Source organism: Arvicola amphibius, chromosome 2 (genome assembly GCF_903992535.2).
Source record: "Arvicola amphibius chromosome 2, mArvAmp1.2, whole genome shotgun sequence".
Lineage (NCBI taxonomy): Eukaryota > Metazoa > Chordata > Mammalia > Rodentia > Cricetidae > Arvicola > Arvicola amphibius.
In genome coordinates this window covers 132,648,075-132,668,147 of record NC_052048.2, presented here as the reverse complement: position 1 = coordinate 132,668,147, position 20,073 = coordinate 132,648,075, and the positions used below count along the sequence as shown (strand labels likewise).

General features: G+C 38.0%; 1 protein-coding gene across 1 annotated transcript in view; it reads right to left on the bottom strand.

Annotated features, from left to right (window-relative positions):
* Positions 1-20,073, bottom strand: part of Asxl2 (ASXL transcriptional regulator 2) — a 79,675-nt gene that overhangs the window by 32,729 nt on the left and 26,873 nt on the right. Inside the window, exons 4-5 of the mRNA XM_038319064.1 lie at positions 15,161-15,269; positions 9,924-10,071 (exon numbers count right to left, since the gene is read on the bottom strand). Of these exons, the coding sequence (XP_038174992.1) occupies positions 9,924-10,071; positions 15,161-15,269 (257 nt within the window). The remainder of the gene's footprint in view (positions 1-9,923; positions 10,072-15,160; positions 15,270-20,073) is intronic.

Below are 20,073 nucleotides of genomic sequence, written 5' to 3'. Positions count from 1 at the left end.
CACTTTGTAGTTTAACTCCTAGAAATTTTCCTGAGATTATAGGTGTGTACCAACCTGCTTGGTTGAGCTTCTTAAACATTATTTCCTGCTCTCCCCCCTTTTGAATTACTCTATGTTTAGCTTATTTATTTGTTTTTTGTGGGTTTTTTTTTTTTAAATTTTTTTTCTTATTGGGTTTGTATGTTTGCTCTGACTTTTGCTTTTTTGTCTTCTGTGGTTTTCTGGGGGGGGGCGAATATGAAGCTGGGTGAGTAGGGAGGGTAAGACGATCGGGGAAGAGTTGGGGGGGTTGAAAAGAAAATGATCAAAACACATGGTATAACAAAGATCATCAAACAAAAACCTTTGGATTTAGGAAACCTGAATTTGGGTTTGTAAGTCATCTTATCTGCGGCTCTCCAATTTTTTGGATTCAATCCAGGAAAGAACTACAGGGTTTTATGGTAATTCTGTGCTTAATTGTTTTTAGGAACTGCCGATCTGTTTTACAAAATGATTACAATTCCAGTAAGAATGCAAGACATTTTCATTTTCTCTATATAACTGTGAGCATGTGTTGTTATGTCTTTTTTATTTGGTCATTGGTATTATAAAGAATATATGAAAATACAAGGTTAAACTATTAATAGTCAACTGTTTTTTCTAAAGCCTTGCGAGAATTTCATAATATATATTTTCTCACTTTTCCTAAAAACTGCCTGGTTATAAACAGCAAACATCCAGAACAGGCCTACTAAAGAATCTAAGACTCATACTTCATTGTCTTAAAAAGGTAATAAAGCTATCATGTTACCTGGAAGGTTCTTCCTTAAGGCAAATGCCTTTTCTAACAAAAAAATAAAGCACAAACCTATCACACTAAGCCACTTCAAATACATCGTGAAAATTATAGACCCCATCAATAGAGGCTGAAATTATGGTAAGTTCTAGTCTCAACATCTATGAAACTTAGAACACTCTTCTTTTCAAATGCTAACGTCTCAAAACTTCAAAGAGTAAACACGATTTGTTGAGAAACCTCTCTTAATATTCTCTTCTATAATCTCCCAGAAATCTTTCAACCTAAAACTTTTGTCAAAGTTTTGTTTCCAGGATGCATTTGAAACAAGAATCCAATCTTCCCCATTCAGTAACTTAGCACATACAAAGATGATAGAGGGCTGAATTTACAGTATTTTCTAGCTCCAGTTACAAAATTCCTGACTAAAAGAAAACAGGAGTCATTTACAATGAAAGGGAGTTTTTCACTAACTCATTTTTTTCCCTTAAAAATAGCAAGAGCAAAACCAAATCTCACAACTTTGCCTTTTAACAAGATAAGAACTATATCCATGCAGCATCTTAAATCCCAGCCCTTGAGAGGCAGTGGCAGGAGGATCAATCAGTCAGTTCAAGGACAGCCTGGTCTATCTAAGTTCCAGCATAACCAGAGCTATGCAAAGAGACCCTATCTCCAAGGGAAGGAGAAGGCACGATCAAAAACCAACTATCCATGAAGTTATTTCCTATTACAGTATTTACAATACATTTTGAGGAAAAGACAGATTTCCCTCAGCTATGACCACAAAACAGTAAGATATAGTTGATCTTACTAATAGATTTTCTGACATTATTTTACCTTACCTTGAGATGACATTCCATTAAGCTCTTCTCTGAACATGTTTCCTGTCTGAAAGCTAAGAACCAAAGCTACAAACTAGCAGCTTCCTCTAGTTTACATATAAATCAATAAAACAGATTCACTATTGGACTGAGTTTCTAAGTTCTAATCTGTTTCTACTTGGCTGAAAGGTACACTTATATCAAGAGTTCTATCAATTTTTGACTAAAAGCATCAGTTTTGCTGTCAGACCTCTATATTTTTGCACATAAAAAGGAAGTGGGTTTTGATACTATCTCTATGTTCTTCCTGTCTTATAATGCATTTGAAATAGTGATGTCAAACTGAGAGCTAAAGCCCTAAATAAGAAAAATGGACAGCCACAATTAGTTTGCTTTACCGATAAGTAGAACTGTCTTTTCAATATTTTTGTTTGTTAAAAACTTTTCAGAACCTGGTAGTGGTGGTGCACGCCTGTAATCCCAGCATTTCAGAGGCAGAAGCAGGTGGATCTGAGAGTTCATGGTTAGCCTGGTCTACAGAGCTAGTTCTAGGACAGGCTCCAGAGAAACCCTGTCTCGAAAAAGCAAAAAAAAAAAAAAATAAAAAAAAAAATCTTTTCAGAATGTGCCTCACTGCATGATGTTGGCTGGCCTAGGACTCACACTGTAGACCAGGCTGACCTTGAACTTGCTGTAATCCTTTTACTTCTGCCTGCCAAATACTAGGAGCTTGGACGTCCGTCAACTCACTCAGCTTAAAGCTGCCTTGCTCTGCCTTGCCTTGACAGTCTTAAGGAGTGAGTGCTCTCTCTCTCTACCATGTAGGTTCCAAGGTTCAAATTCAGGTCATGAAGTTTAGCCACAAGTGTTCCTGCTGAGCCAATTCTCCAATTCCTTTATTATTTTTATTTTTCCTCCTTGAGACAGAGTCATGTGTATACTTAGAACTGCATTGTTGAATGATGTAGCTATTCCTAATAGGCTACAAGCTACCACATTTATTTCTACAAGAGTAGAAAAGTTTATAGATACATAATAAATACCTAACATTTTTAAGAATATTATACTATGAATGATACAAAAATAATAAATTTAGATAAGGAAAACCACTGTCATGTATTGCTGGTAGTTCATCTCAGAGCTATTCAAGGAAATCTGAGTTACATGCACACCTCCAACCTCACTTTCCAAACCATTTTTGTGTTTCACAGATTATCTACAACTAGGTAATAACTTCAGAGAATATATCATAATATAATTCAAGGAGAAATAGCTGACATTGTACTCATTTCTAGAAGAAAAATGAATCAAACACAGATTGAAAACAATGCTGAATTTGTTACTACCTAGCTGTTGACATCTATTTTTACATAGAGCATAGGGTAAGGTTTATATTATGCAATTTACCTATGGAGTTAGGTATTTTAGGACAATACAATTTTATGATTACTATTTAAGATAGTTCTATATCACATTGAATTTACCTCAAATTTTTGACATGGCCATTAATAGACAAAGCACCAGCAATTAAGCAGGAGTAACTACTCAAAGGGCTGCTGCATCATGTGTAGATGTTTGTAAAATTTATTTAAAAAATATTTATTGATTATAGATACAATATTCTGTTTGCATATATGCCTGCAGGCTAGAAGAGGGCACCAGACCTCATTACAGATGGTTGTGAGCCACCATGTGGGTGCTGGGAATCGAACTTAAGTTCTTTGGAAGAGCACGCAATGCTCTTAACCGCTGAGTCATCTCTCCGGCCCTGTAAAATTTATTTTAAAATACAACAAAAAACCCCACACCTTTATTTTACATGAATGGGTGTTTTGCCTCCATGTACACACACTGTGTGGTGCCTGAGGCAACAAAGGGGCACGGTACCCCTAACTAAACTTACAGGTGGTTTTGAGCTGTCTTGTGAATGCTGGAAAAGGACCCCCCCAAGATCCTCTGCAAGTGCTACAAGGAAGTGTTCTTACCTGCTGAGCCATCACCACAGCCCCTGCATGTGTGACTCTTAAAAGGTAGGAACGAGCCAGGTATGTGGATCTCTATTTAGCAAGTTCCAGGGCAGCCAGAGCTACACAGTGAGACCTTGTCTCAAAAAAAAAAAAAAAATAAAGCCAGATGTGGTAAAATGCTTGTTACCCCAGCATATGGGAGGTATAGGCAAGAAAGCTAGAAGTTCACAGCAAGTTCTGACTAAATAGTCAGTTCTAGACTAGCCTGGGCTATGAGAACTGTGAGCATTCCAACCCCAAATAAGAATGCTCCAATACATTTAAGACAATGAATTTTGTTCACAGTTCAGACTGGCCACCTTTAGTGTTGTTCTTCTTGTTTAGGATGCTACCTAGGAAATATGAACCTTGCTAGTTATTTCCTTTGCCTGATGTCTTAGTTTTGTTCTACAGTTTTCAAACTTACACAGAAAAGTTCGAACTGGAGAGAAATGGAGGAAAGACAAAGTACCTTTCACTTGTAGCTTTATCCTTATCAAATTAGGTGCTTAAAAAATCTGCAGAATAGCTGGGTGGTGGTGGCCCAACCTTTATTCCCAGGACTCAAGAGGCAGAGACGAATGGATCTCTGGGAGTCTGAGGTCAGTCTGGTCTACAGAGCAAATTCCAAGACAGCCAGGGTTACTCAGTGAAACCCTGTATTGTGGGGGGAGGAGGGAAGAAACTGCAGAATAAAAGACTCTGGGCCACAGTTGCTGTTTATCACTATCAGGAATTATTCTGATATTATTCATCAAGAATTTGCAACAGAAGGCCTAATTTTTGTCTTGTTTTCATCTCATTTCATTTGTGTCTGACAACTTAAGTTTGGTTGCCTCTCCAATGAACTTGTAACTTAAAGCTAAGATTATCTGATTATTTGCCTTGAACTGTATATGTACTAATTATACCAGAGAATATAAATGAGTTGATGAATTATTTCCATGTTCCCCAAGAGTAGCACAATTATTATACTGGGGGTGAGAAGGGAAGAAAAAAAAGAGAACATTTTTTCTGATTTCTCAAGGCAGTTAAAATGAACAAGTCTATGATTACAGAACACATAATTTTAAAGTCTAAGGCAGTTTACCTATCACTCAAATTTCTAAGATATTCAAATAGAAGAAAACTGAATGTCTACCCGAGGAAAATCAATATCCCCATAAGGTACTCAGAAGTTAGTTCAGAATTTCTATTGCCACATACTGCTTACTAAATGGGGGGGGGGGGGGGAATCTTTCCTCTTTGAACAGAATCTAACAAAGCTACAAATTAACAGGAATCGATGATAAAGGGCCGCAATGGGGCCGCAATGGAGTCATTATTCCTTACATGTCTTAGATTAGCTATGGAAGATAACAAACGGTATGAGAACAAAGACAGGCGGGCTACATCTGGTGTTTGCTAGTAATCATGAACATTCTTTTCCTAGTAAGGAAAGAGCTAAGAGCAGTAAGTGCTCCAAGGTTAAAAGGCAGAACAGAGAAGAGTAGTAAGAAAGTCACTGTAAGCATCATCTATAATGGTCACAGCCGAGACTAAACCACAGTAAAATTTAGAATGCTGCCCAACTTGTACTTTTTTTTTCCTTCTGAGGAAAGTTCTCAGTATGTAGCTCTGACTGGCCTTGAATTCATAACTGTCTGCACTATCTCCCAAATGCTGGGACTAAAGATGTGCAACACCATACCCCGCTAACTGGATATCCACATTACAAGAAGCAGGTTTGGCATAACAATTGCTTCAAAATGAGGTTGGTGAGATGGCTCAGCAAGTAAAGGCAATTGCTATATCAGCATGACAATCTGAGTTCAATCCTCAAAACCCACATAAAAGTAGAACTGAAGGCATAGGCTCCACATAGCCAGTATCTCTCCACACATACAACATGCACAGACTCACTCTAAACATTTAAAAATTAAAACTAGCCGGGCGGTGGTGGCGCACGCCTTTAATCCCAGCACTCGGGAGGCAGAGGCAGGCGGATCTCTGTGAGTTCGAGGCCAGCCTGGTCTACAAGAGCTAGATCCAGGACAGGCTCCAAAGTTACAGAGAAACCCTGTCTCGAAAAACAACAACAAAAAAAAAAAAAAAAAAAAAAATATTAAAAATTAAAACTAATCGCAGAGTTAAAATATAAAACTTCTAGACATTATAGAAGAAAATATAGTTGAAGCTGGATTTGGTCATCACTTTTCGATACAATTAACAAAGGCTCAAATTCACAAAGCAAAGGACTAATAAACTGGCCTACATTCAAATTAAAAACTTCTGCTTTGGGGCTGGAGAGATGGCTCAGAGGTTAAGAGCATTGCCTGCTCTTCCAAAGGTCCTGAGTTCAATTCCCAGCAACCACATGGTGGCTCACAACCATCTGTAATGGGATCTGGTGCCCTCTTCTGGCCAGCAGGCATACACGCAGACAGAATATTGTATTCATAATAAATAAATATTTAAAAAAAAAAAAAACAAAAAACAAAAAAAAAAAAAAAAAAAAAAAAAAAACTTCTGCTTTGTAAAAAGAAACTGCCAGAGTCAGGTCTGGAGAGTTGGCTCAATTGGTACAAGAGCTTGAAAAAAACCGGACAATGTGAGTTCCAATCTCTGAAATTCATACAGAAGCCAGATCTGGAAGCACTTATCTACAATCACAGTGTTACTAAGAAAATAGAGGTCATGGCAGAGGAACTGCCCAGAAGTTTCAGGGTAGTGGCAGAAATAAAAGACATTCTGCCTCAAAAGCTGTCCTTTGACCCCCACTTTTTCATGAACATGTACTCATATTCACAAACCACACACACACACACACACACACACACACATTTGGAGAGGGCAAAACTGCCAAGAGGGGGGAACTACAGTTTTTGAGAAAATATATATAAAAATCTTATCAAATAAAATATAATCCAGGCTAGAGAGCTGACTGAGCAGTAAAGAGCATTGGCTGCTCTTGTAGAGGACCCAGATTCAATTCCCAGCACCTGCAATGGTGGCTCATCATCATCCATAATCCCAATCTCAGGGGTATCCAATGTTCTCTTTTGGCATAACTGGGCACCAAGTATACACATGACACAGAGACACCCACTCAGACAAAACTTACATACCCATAAAATAAAATAAAAAAAAAATCTTTTTTTTAAAGAGAGAGAGACTGCTATTCAAAATGAACAAAAACAAAACAAAACAAAACAAAACAAAAAAACTCCAGCCGGGCAGTGGTGGTGCACGCCTTTAATCACAGCACTAGGGAGGCAGAGACAGGTGGATCTCCGTGAGTTCCAAGGCCTGGTTTACAGAGTGAGTTCCAGGAGTTCCAGGACAGGCTTCAAAGCTACAGAAAAACCCTGTCTCGAAAAACAAAACAAAACAACAACAACAAAAGAAACTTAACAAAAATGGGCCAAGAACCAGGGCACACTTCTCACCAAATAACATATTCTAATGGAAAATAAGCATGCAGAAAGAGAAATGTAGAAAGCATGCAATCAGAAAAATACAGATTACAACAACATACTGATATGCACCTATCAGAATGGCCAACACTTAGATGACTTAGATGACTGACAACACAAACTGATGATAAGGATGTAAAGCAACAGCAGCTGCCATTCACTGCAGCAGAGTGGCAATCTGTTACTAAATTTAACATGCTCTCACCATAATCAAGCAGTCACACTCCTGTAAATTTACACAGACAACATATACCCACAGAAAAACACAAAGTTCGTATTTTCACTCATAATTGCTAAAACATGAAGTGACAAATGCATCTTTTAATTGGTGATGGTTATATGCAAATTATATGCACATGCTATTTTGTTTTACAAGGAAATGTACCATACGCCATAAAAATACACAGAGAAATCTCTACACACATTACTAAATGGAAGATGACAACCTGGAGTCAGTGTGAGGTGTTTTGGTTGGAAAACATCCATCCACCAAGCTTGACTGCTTGAGTTTGATCCCTAAGACGCACATGGGTAGAAGAGAATCAATTCCTGTAAGAGGTCTTCTGATCTGTATAAAACATCATGACACCAGTGCAGGTGTGAATGCAGGTGTGTAAATGCACACATTCAAAAAAAATTTTTATTGTTTTCTTTTAGACAAGGTTTAACCAATCTAGCTGTCCTGGAATTTGTTCTGTAGACCAAGCTGGCCTTGAACTCAGAGAACCAGCTGCCTCTGTCTCCCAAGGGCAAAGTTTAATGTTGTGCGCCACCGTGCCCGGCCCAAAAAAGAATTTTTATGCAATTTTTTAAAACAATGCCCATTTGATGCCAGGCAGTGGTGGTGCACACCTTTAATCTCAGCAATCAAGAGGCAGACACAAGTGGATCTCTGCGACTTTAGGTCAGTCAGTCCTACAGAGCTAATTCCAGGACAGCCAAGGCTGTTACACAGAGAAAACCCTTTCTCAAAAATCAAAAAAAAAGTAAATAAAAAGAATGCCCATTTGAAAAGATTCCAACTTTATGACAGTCTCGGAAAGGCAAAATTATGAAGACAGAAAAGATGAGAAGTTAGCCAAGACACTGTAGACAGAGTATGAGCCTACTTAGTGGTGTTGGGGAATATTATTTTAAGGTGTGTTACTTTTGTTTATGCTGCATTTGTTTAACTCTTTGAAGTAGTGATTCTTTGCCTGTCTAAAAGACCTGATGGTCTAATTAAAGAGCTAAATAGCCAATAGCAAGGTAGACGGGGCTGTCAGGCAGAGAGTAAAAAGAGGAGCAAAGAGTAAAAAGAGGAGCAAAGAGAAAACAAAGAGAGGAAGATGTCAGGGCCCAGCCACCCAGCCACCCAAAAGTAAGAGTGAAAGTAAGATATACAGGAGAGACAGAGAGACAGAGAGACAGAGAGACAGAGAGAGAGAGAGAGAGAGAGAGAGAGAGAGAGAGAGAGAGAGAGAGAGAGAGAGAGCGCACATAGGCAAAAAGTAGTCAGGATAATTTAAGAAAAGCGGGCAAAAAATAAGCCAAGCTAAGGCCAGGTATTTCTAATTAACAATAAGCTTCCGTGTTTGATTTATTTGGGAGCTGGATGGTAGGCCCCAAAAAAGCCGAAAGAAGAAAACATCACACAACTTAGGGCAGTGAAAGTATACTGTATGAAACACATGTGCATAAATGCCAAGCCTTAGAAAGTTCACTACCAAGAAAGAATCCCAAAGTAAACAGAACCTGGGTGATAAAAATGTGCTAGTACAAGTTACCAAGTATACCTAACAAGTGTAGAACAGATAAAAAGAAAGAAAAAACATGGGACAAACTTAACTGCTAAAACAGTGCCTGTAATTTGAGCACTCAATTGGCAGAGGCAGGATGACTAGTCACCAAAATACCAGCCCAGCCTATATATCCAACTGTAAACCAGTGCTACCTGGTGAAACCCTGTCCCAAAAAGCCAAGAACAAAAGGTATATAATCAAGAAAGCACAAAACAAACCCTGATGTGAGCAAGTCTGTATGTACATAGGTCAAGAGTGGGAAGCAAATGGAAACACCATACTTTACAATCAATTGGAACCTAAAAGTGTTCTCCAAAAGGACATTTTATGCCTGACCAACTTCTACATTCTGAAGATTTATACTATGGTCCTCATGCTTATTATATTTCCTTATTACAGCTCCCAACATACCCCCATATCCCTCTTTCTACTTCGTGGTTTTTGGTTTTGCTTCTCTCTCTCCCTCTCTCCCTCTCTCCTCCCCCTTCCCCCTCCCCCTCCCCTTCTGAGACCGGGTCCCTCACTGAACCTGAAGCTCGCAGTGCTGGCTAGGCTGCATGGCCCCTTTACTGGTGTTATAAATTTGTAGGTGCTAGGGATCCAAACTCAGATCTCTATGCTTATATAGCATATATTAGTCACAGAACAATCTCCCAGCCCATAAAAGACAAGTATATAAAGAGATATCTATTTAGAGACATTTTATATCAATATAGATTTTTATTTTTTATTTTGGTTTTCAATACAGGGCTTTTCTCGGTAATAGTCCTAGATGTCCTGGAATTCACTTTGTGGACCAGAATGGCCTTAAACTCACAGAGATGCACCTGCCTCTGCCTCCCCTGTGCTGGGATTAAAAGTCTGCACCACCATACCCAGGTAGGAAAGTATATTTCTGAAAATTCCTCAGTCACACAGTCCAAGTGGTCCATGAGGGGTGGCTATTGCACTGTGTCCGACAGATTAAAAACAAACACCCCTGCAGGAAACTACTGCAGAGCACTAGGTTAAAAGGGAAAGAAGCAGCTGATGGTCTGAGAATAGCAATAAAGCACTGCCCTGCAGCAGTCAGAGATTACCTTTCCTCTTCCACCTGCTCTTTCTCCCCTCTTTGTTGCTGCCACCATCACTGCTGCTGCTGTTTTCAGAGCTCTGAGAATCTGACTGACCATCACTGCTTTCTTCTGAACCTTCTGACAGTTCTTTCACTCCATCTGGCACATCTTTCTGAAAATGTAGGCATCCTGTTAGGATTGTTACCATTTTAGCAAATCGAAACTAAATTTCTAATATATAAAGCATTAACTTAATTAACTGATAAATTCTTATTATAAAATAATAAAACCACCAATAGTTGATGATATCCTGATTTTTTGGGGTCAGATAAATCAATTTTCCATCTACATTCAGAAGATAAAAATCATACACAACATTCTTATGCAGGCACAACATATGTTTTAATTACACCAAAACTGGCAGATATAAATCCAGGTAAAAGATATAATGTTCAGGTTTAAAAAGCTAATAAGAATTTTGTTAGACATATTTGGGTTTGTGTGTGTGGGTACCCCGTGTATTCTAAATTCAATTACAGAAAAGTCAGGAGAACAAGATTATCACATTATTTTCACCTAACTGGGTCCTCAATATTGATTAAAGAGTTAACAACAAGAAAAGGAGTTTTTGTTTGAGTTTTTGTTTTTTTGAGACAGGGTTTCTCTGTGTATTAGTCCTGGCTATCCTGGAACTCCTTTTGTAGACCAAGTTGGTCCCAAACTCACAGAGATCTGCCTGCCTCTGCCTTCTAAGTGCTGGGATTAGAGGTGTGTACCACCACCGCCCGGCATGTTTTTTTTTTTTTTGTTAGTTTAGGTTTTAAAGAATCACATCACTTTCTTTCATTTCAGTTTTGAATGAGAATGTTAACTAGAAAGGATAACTATGATCACTAAATATAAGAAAAACAGGGTGGTAGAATATGAGGGACTAGAGAAGTAGGACTTTCTGGCTTTGTCTTCTCCCAGTTACACAGCCTTAGTCTAAAGTAATCTATCATAGCTAAATTTCAGTTTCTAAGGTACCTACCTTAAATGGCCACATAAAAATTAAATGAATTAATTAATATTAAATGTTTACAATAGTGCTTTATGAGAACTCAATGTTATTTACTATGCATTTACAAAGTACAAAAAGCATACACAAATAAATGAGTTAGTGAATGTTATTTCTCTTATGGATTTTCTTTCCATCAGTACTTTCGTTGTCCCACATAATTATTTTCATACTCAATTAAAAAATGAACTGACAGACATAAAAAAAAGCTGCCCTATATCTAACTGGCACCACATGACATATACCTAAAACCACTGAGTCAGACTGAGTAAGAACAATTGTTTTCCACTTAAATTTCTTTCTAATCCATCTCTTATGTTATACACTTTCTTAAAATACAGACCCCATATTTTTATATTCCTTCTTTCAAAATGCAGGACAGCTTTTATAGAGTTAGTTGCCAGCCAGACATCTTGACCTGTAGATTCAACAAGTATCTGAAATACAAATATAATTATCTTCTTTTTGCAAAAATCTTGTGATCCCTTTGGGATCAATGGCTCATGCCCCAAATCTCAGAATCTTTTCTCACTGCTTTACCCATACCAAATGTAAAGTGTTCTATGCCTCAAATCTCTCTTGGGTTTACCTATTTTACTACTCTGAGTTCCTATTCCAAACTGTAATCTCCTTTTCATGACAATCTTAAAACAAATTTGCTGGTTCTCCCTGAAGACCTTGGCCATCTACTTAGTCAACACCCCACCCAAACACAGAGCTCAGTTAGGGTGAAACTTTATTAACTAATGTTTATCAGTTATCTTGATTCCAGAGACTATCACTTAATCCAATTTTCTCTACTTCTGAATGCATTCAGAATTTTATCTGTCCCTTCATTTGAGCTATTTATCCTTGAAGACCTTCACTCCTCTTATATGTTTAAGTCTAGTTTAAATCTTCCAAGTAAATAATATAAACTTTCTAGACCTCTTTATTCAAAACTAATCTTTTTTTGCTTCATTATAATGGTAGAACTTCACAGTATATTTTGTAAATATGAAATATTTTAATAAATAAAAGGTAAGTGATTAAAGAGATCAAAAACTATAGATTATCCATCTTAGTCTCTGGCATAGACTTGTCAATAGATATAAGACATACATTATTTGAATTCTTAATTTTTTCTTTAACGATTTTATTTATTTTATGTGAGTTTTGCATGAATGCATATGTACACCATGTGTGTGCAGTGCCTGTGGAGGCCAGAAGAAAGAATCAGGCTGGAAACTGAATCCTGTTCCTCCGTAACTATCTGCAAGAACTTTTTGTTGTTGATTTTTTGAGACAGGGTTTCTCTGTAGCTTTGGAGCCTGTCCTGGAACTTGCTCTGTAGACCAGGCTGGCCTCAAACTCACAGAGATTTGCCTGTCTCTGCCTCCCAAGTGCTGGGATAAAAGGTGTGCACCATCACTACCCAGCCAGCAAGTACTCTTAACTGCTGTCTACAATTAACTCTGAGCTCTTGATACAGTGCCAAAACCTTTGTACTTCCTGATCAATAGCAGGATTAGGAAACCCGACTGTTCTGTTTGACTCTAGTTCTGGAAACCGGGTACCTTAAGTGAGTTAGCGTCTCCTAAGTAATGACTCTTTGTCAGCTACTGAATAGCCTGTCTCAGAGTCGGGGCTGACTACTAAGAGAGACAATAATGTGATTAGAAAATTGGGACTTTTAGCCCAACTTCTCAAGGATGAAGGTTGAGTTAATGGGCAATGACAGAATCATGCATGTTCATATATCTTCCATAAAAACTCTGAAGACCAGGGCTTTGGATGAGCTTGTACATGGCTAAAATCAACTTTGTACTTGGAGGCTGCTGGTATGCCAAGACAGATTCCATACTCAATGACCACACCTCACTTTATGAATGCCTTTTATCTACATTACAATAAATGGAAAACTTAAAAAAAATTTTCCCACTCTGACATATTTTATAAGCAGTCCTAGAAAGTTAATCAAATCCAAGAAAAAGGAAACAGGAATATCAATTACAGCTGGTCGGTCATTCAGAGGTCACAACCAAAGACTTGTAACTAATAGCTGAAGTGAAGGGCAACCTTTGGTACTGGGCCCTTTGCCTGATACAACAGCCAGACAGTATAAAAACCGAGTTAAATTAAAAGCTGATTTCAGTTGGAGAATTGCTTGATAAGTAAAAGAAACCTCCAAACACTGGTATCAGAAGAACTGTACAAAGTGGTATATAATAATAGAAAATACATTTTCAGGTTTTCTTCCCCTAGTATGCATTTAATAAATGCAATTAAATCATGGAAATATCAAAAAAGGGAAAGCTTCATTTGTAACGAAAGTCCCATAACACCCACAAGCTAAACACTACAGACAGTCATAGGGAAGTTAAGATTAAAAAGCAGAATGGGTTGTGCTATATTGCACAGATTGGCCTTTAGTTCACTATAATAGCTCACTGAGGGTGATCAACAAATGGATCATTACTTTTGCCTTGGCCTCCTGAATACTATGACTAATAGCCATATGCCACCACATCCCTGCTAGATGTATGTTCTTTTGTTTTGAGGCAGGATCTTACTATACAATCATAAGCTTACACCTGGCTAGAACTCAGATACCCTATATCTGCCTTCTGAGTTACTGGGGTTAAAAGCATGCAAGGCCACGACACCCAGAAGACATTCATTTGCTGTGTGTGTGTGTGTGTGTGTGTGTGTGTGTGTGTGTGTGTGTGTTTACCCTATTTAGTGTGTAACTATGAGCACCTGTGTGCCGTAGTGCACACATGAAAGCTGGAGGACAACTTGTGTTTCCATTTCTATGTGCTCATAGGAGCAAAAGCAGTTTGTCAGTACCTTTACATGCGGAACCACCTCAGCACCCTAGGTGAGATGTTCTTAATGTTAGTGAATTCCATACTACCTCTGAGCATTGTGATGGCCTCAGAAATAAGAGGTAGTGGGACAGAAGTAACTTCCTATGGGTGTGTCACCTTGGGTATTATAGCCTGTCAAACCTTCCTTCTTGTTTGCTGATAAACTTCCTTTGAGAAACAAACCCTCTCCATAATCATCAGGCTATCACAAGCTTAACCACCTTACACCAAGGTTCATAATGATTCTATACATTTGTCAACAGCCATAATTCATGTATGGTGTCACATGGGCTGGGCTAAAGCAAGTGAGTCAAATTTGAGTAAGGTGCCTCTTGCTTTAAGTCACTGCACTGTCTCTCTAGACTTACAGTTTGTAGAATGGAGACGCAGAATGAATTCATATACGATGAAGAGAGGCTGAATGAGAATAAAGCTAAAAGAAAGAACAGAGACCAAGACCAGATGACATCCTTTGATCAGCTGGATCCAGCCTGGATTTCCCATGAATGTTTAGCTGCATGAGTTAATAAATTCTACAGTCTACTTACTAAAGCTCATTTAGGTGGGTTTTCCTACTCATAAGTGAAAGGATATTGATAAGAAGAGGTCACCATTTCAGTGTACAAAATTAGATACTAGTCAGCTAGTTATGAAAGAAGAAATGTAGGCATTAAGTCTGATCAAAGTTTCTATTCTTGTTCTGATACAGTATGTCCAATATTGGTCAAGAAATTATCTCTTGAACTTTAGTTGTCTCCATTATGAAAAAGGAATAATAACTATAACCATAAGTTTTGATGGGGAAGTCTATGAGTAAAGAATCTATCTACGGCTCTATGTAGTATGTTTCAAAATAATTACCAACTTAAAATTTAAATATTTTGAAGTTGTTTAAAACAAGAAAGGGGGACTAAATAAAGGGCTCAGCAGTTAAGAGCACTGACTGCTACTCTTCCAGAGGACCCAGGATCAGTACCCAGTATCCACAAAGTATCTAACAACCACCTGTACTCAAGTTTCAGAAAATCTAACACTGCCTTCTGGCATCCATAAGTACTGCATGTATGTGGTACAAAGACATACATGCAGGCAAGAAGCCAATACACATAAAATGTATCTTAAAAGAATTATTTTAAATCAAAATATATACAAAGGGTGCCTTCTAAATATTCATGAGACCTTGAGTTCAATTCCCAGAACATCTCCTCCCTCCCCCAAATTTATTTACTTACTTAATTTTAGGGTTGAAATATTATGTCTTCCTGGAAATAAGTTCCTCAAAAACAGAATTCTGTCTCTGTGACTCAATTATTACATATTGTCACTTACTATTTCTTGTCTTCTGAGCAACTTACCTTCAAAGTATACACTCCCATTCTACCTGGGACTTTATAGAAGATTCCTTCTTCACCTCGGGAGTTTGTGTGCAGCATTGCATTTAAGCATGCAAGAGGGGAAGTCCCGCTAGAAAGCAAAGAAGGTGAAGAGCATAGTGATTAGTTTATCTCTGAAGAGTCTTTGTAATTCGGACTTAATTTTTTAACTGACCAATATTCCTTTCTTTAAATATATTTTTATATAAAATAAAAATATCAATAAAGAAAATTACCAGGGGGGAAAAATGAATGGAAAAGCCATTCTTTGAGTATCTAAAGGGGAAAAAAAGTCCTAAATCTAACACTTAAATACAAGTAAGAACACAAAATCCACATAGAGCAGTATCAAATTTATTTTGCAAACCTATTTAAACACAAAACTTTAGAAGTATACATAAAAGTGGAATGTGCACGCATGTATTCTTATGTGTTCACACTAGTGCGCGCACACACACAGATTCAAATATCCATCCTCTTATATGCTGCTGCACTAAACTAAAGCTGATTTGTAAAACTGTCATGGTTTCTTAAGCTTCACAGGAGATCACTTTAAAACGTACTTAATAGGCTTATTTTGCATGGATTAGGTTTCCCATTTTCTCAAATTTTAAGTACATAACTTATTATGTAGATGCAAGAATGTATTTTCTAGGTGGGGCATGATGGCACACAACTCTAACGCCAGAATTTAGGAGACCAAGGAAAAAGGATCACAAGTTCAATGCCACTCTCTTACAAGCTCCTACGGGGGGGGGGGTTATTTAATTAATTTCCAAGTGTCATCAAAGCTTACTGTAGTCCCAAGAAACAAACAAATAAAAAAAAATGGCAATAAAATTTCCTAACAGGTACCCTTATCTTGGTTTGTCACTGCATTAAGGAAATAGGACTAATACTGAAGAGATGACTTAGCAGTTAAGAGCACGGGCTGCTCTTCCAGAGGACCTGGGTTCAATTCCCAGCACCCACATGGCAGCTCACAACTGTGTAACTCCAGTTCCAGTGGATCCAACATGCTCACACAGACACACATGCAAGTAAAACACCAATGTACATAAAATAAAGGTAAATAATTTAAAAAAAATAAGCAAGAGAGGGAGGGAAGGGGGGAGAAAGGGAAAAGAAAACAGGGCTAGAAAGGAGGGAGGGAGGGAGGGAGGGAGGGAGGGAGGGAGGGAGGGAGGGAGGGAGGGAGGGAGGGAGGGAAGAAAATAGGGCTAATGTTCTAAAGTCTAATGTTGAGAAACAAGAAGGGCACACTAGTGCCTGTCTGCCTTTAATCCCAGAACTTGGGAGACAGAGGCAGGCAAAACCCTGAGTTCAAGGCCAGCCTGGTCTATAGAGGGACACAGAGAAACCCTGTATTGAAAAACAAAACAGACAGACAAACAAATAAATGCTTTATAGTAAGAACAATATTAAAATATAAAAAATAAAATGATAAAAAATATTACTAAAATTCAGTTATCAGTCTAAGGTCAAGGGCTACAGTATAAAAGAAAGTACACTAATACTTTTTTAAATGGTTTGTAGGATTTTGTTTTTGTTTTGGGACAGAATCCTCATTCTATAGCACAGGTCTAAAGTGGCGTGGAACTCTAGATGTAGTGCAGGCTGGCAAACTCAAGGCAACATTCCTAGTTCAATCTCTCAAGCACTAGAATTACAGGTATGAGACACTATAGCTGGCATTTGGTGCTGTAACATTTAAAGCAACGTGTTCATGTACCTAGAAAAACAGAAGTAACAAGAAAACACATTGAAAGTTCATATGAAAAGAAGTATACAGAGTCAGGAAATGGTCTGAAGTCTTACTACAGCCTCCTTAAGAATTTTGTTTGAGTTTTTGTTTATCACAATTCTTAAGGGGCAAAACAACTTAACTGGATATTCTCAACTCATTTCTCTCAGCTCTCTGATTAAACCATAACCTACATGGACAGAAGTGGAGGAACTAACATTAAGAGAGGCACAGGTAAGTGGACCTCTGTAGATTCGAGGCCAGCCTAGTCTACAGAGTGAGTTCCAGGCTACCCAGAGCTACATAGAGAAACCCTGTCTCAAAAAAACCAAAATGAAGGAAGAAGAAAGGCAGATAAGGGACTGGAGAGATGGCTCAGCAAAGATCACTGGCTATTTTTCCAGAGGACCCAGGTTCAATGCCAGGCACCCATGTGGGCAGCTCACAACTGTCTGTAACTCCACATCCAGAGGAATCCCACGCTCTCACACAAACATACCTGCACGCAAAATACCAATACACATAAAATAAATCATTAAAAAAGAAAAGGGCAGAACCCTGGAGCTCACTGGCCAGTCAGTCTAGCCAAACAGAAAAGATAATAGGAAGTGGAGTGGAGGGAAGGGCAGCAGAAAATACTTGATGTCCACCTCTAACCACCACAAATGCACTTGCACCCACATGAACATGTACATACACTAACACCTAAACTAATAAAAAAAAAATCACAAAGTATCTTGGATGTCTCTAATGGGCTTGTGTTCATTCATCCTTTTTTTTTTTTTTTTTTGAATTGCCATAATATGGTATATCAAAACCCAGAGAGAAGGCTGCAACACAAAGGGGCTAGGATTAAAGACATGTGTCAGGAAGCCCAGCTGAAACTGTTAAAAATACACACAACAACAAAACACAACTTTTTGTCCAACGGTTGGCAGAGTACTTGCCTACCATTCCTTGTGAGGCCCCTGGGTTCAATCCCCAACACCAAGGAGGCAAAGTAAGATCCTTGCCCAATCACCTACCTACTTTTAACACAAAGTGAGGCAAAAATAAGAGTTTATGTTCTATCACTAACTACCTATGCAATTTTTTCCTCTTTCAATGTCTATGAGACAAAGATGTCTAAAAGTTTAAACATAATGCATATGAAATACCTAACTCTCCTCTTAACTAAGGTCATTTCAAACACTGGACATCATGACACTAACTTTTAAATCTCATGGTAAACAGGTCATAAAATAAAAGTAGCTTTAAGAATGCTTCTTCATTCCTCTAATAAAGGTATTAACTACCTATCTATTTACTATCTTATTACATATGATTAGGTTGCCTAGAAGTTTGTTTTGTTTGTTTGTTTTCCTTCATACAGGGTTTCTCTGTAACTGCCCTGACTTGTCCTGGCTGACCTTGAACACAAGAGGTCTGCCTGCCTCAGCCTCCCAAGTGCTGGGAAAAAAAGGTGTGCACCACCACTGCCCAGCTGGGATGATTAAAGTTCTTTTTTTTTAATTTTTTTAAAATATTTATTTATTTATTATGTATACAATATTCTGTCAGTGTGAATGCCTGCTGGCCAGACGAGGGCACTAGACCTCATTACAGATGGTTGTGAGCCACCATGTGGTTGCTGGGAATTGAACTCAGAACCTTTGGAAGAGCAGGCAATGCTCTTAACCTCTGAGCCATCTCTCCAGCCCCATGATTAAAGTTCTTAACAGCTGGACCAAATCCCGAATAGTGTTTGTCTTCGAACTAAGTACAAAAGGTTACATATGAGATCTTACGATTCCAGGTAAAAGGAGTGCTAACGTGAACCCAGACACTGAAACCCATCTTTGTGAAGAAAACAGAGTATGTGTATATGGGTATAATTATACAAAAACTGAATTGGAGATAATAAAAACACAGTAATCCCATTAAATTTTATATCATTGTCCTTATTGGGTAGTTAGTGCTCATTTGGCAATGTAATGCTGCATCTTAATTGCTAGTGCTGTTATAATTGCTTTCTCCTTTTTGGTTTTGTTTTGTTTTAGTTCTGTTTTGTTTTTTGACACAGCGTTTCTCTGAAGTTTTGGAGCCTGTCCTGGAACTAGCTCTTGCAGACCAGGCTGGCCTCGAACTCACAGAGATCTGCCAGCCTTTGCCTCCTGAGTGCTAGGATTAAAGGTGTGTGTGCCTCACCACCACCGGGCTGCTTTCTGTTGCTTTATAAAAACTAACAGAAACTGAACTGGAACTGGGCCCTCTGCAAAAATATCAAGTGTCTCCAGACAGGCTTTGCTTTCTGTTTTTGTGACGGAGCTATGCAGGATGTGAATGTTGAAATTCTGAGTTTTTAAGTAGTCTGACCCAATCATTTAGTCAATTCCTGACATTTTCTATCAGATTCTTTCTCAGAGAAGTAACTTAGAGTTACAGTAAATCTTTGATTATATTAAATGGCTTTGACTTCAAGCCTCAAAAACAAATACTAATAGTAGTGAGTATCAGGCACATGGGGTTAAGATAAGAGAAAGTTGGGCATGGTGGCACACAACTAATTTTGAGACAGAGCTTAGTAAGACCCTGCTTTAAACAAAACAAAACAGACGAGAAGACATGAAACAGCCCAGCCAGTCACTCTGTCCTCAAAGACAAGACCACCCACCACGACTACCTATAAAGTGCCTAACAGACCAAAATCAAAGAACCTGCCACAAGAGCACCACGATACATATATAACAATATTCACACATCATACACACAACTTAAAATTAAAATATTAATAAAGCTTTATCCAAAACCTGTTACTTAAAAATTAAGTTATTACAAATGAACTTAACAGAGTATTAATTGAAATTAAGAGAGATTAATCTCAAGCTGTAAGCAAAATGGCATGTCTCTAACATGAAAACACTGATGTTTCAAGACTTACACCAAAGTCATAACTGAAATTTAAAGGAAAAACAACTATATTATAAAAAAGGAATTGATATAACCAAGGGTTGTCTAAAGTGACGGACAAACACAGGAAAAAGTCAATTCAGTAAAGGATTCAGATTATGAATTTAAATCTGTTCTGCCTGGTTTAAAGTAATATCATTTGGGTAGACAATTTACCAATATTTTCTATCAGTCAAGCAAATATTTCCAATCTCATAAGCAA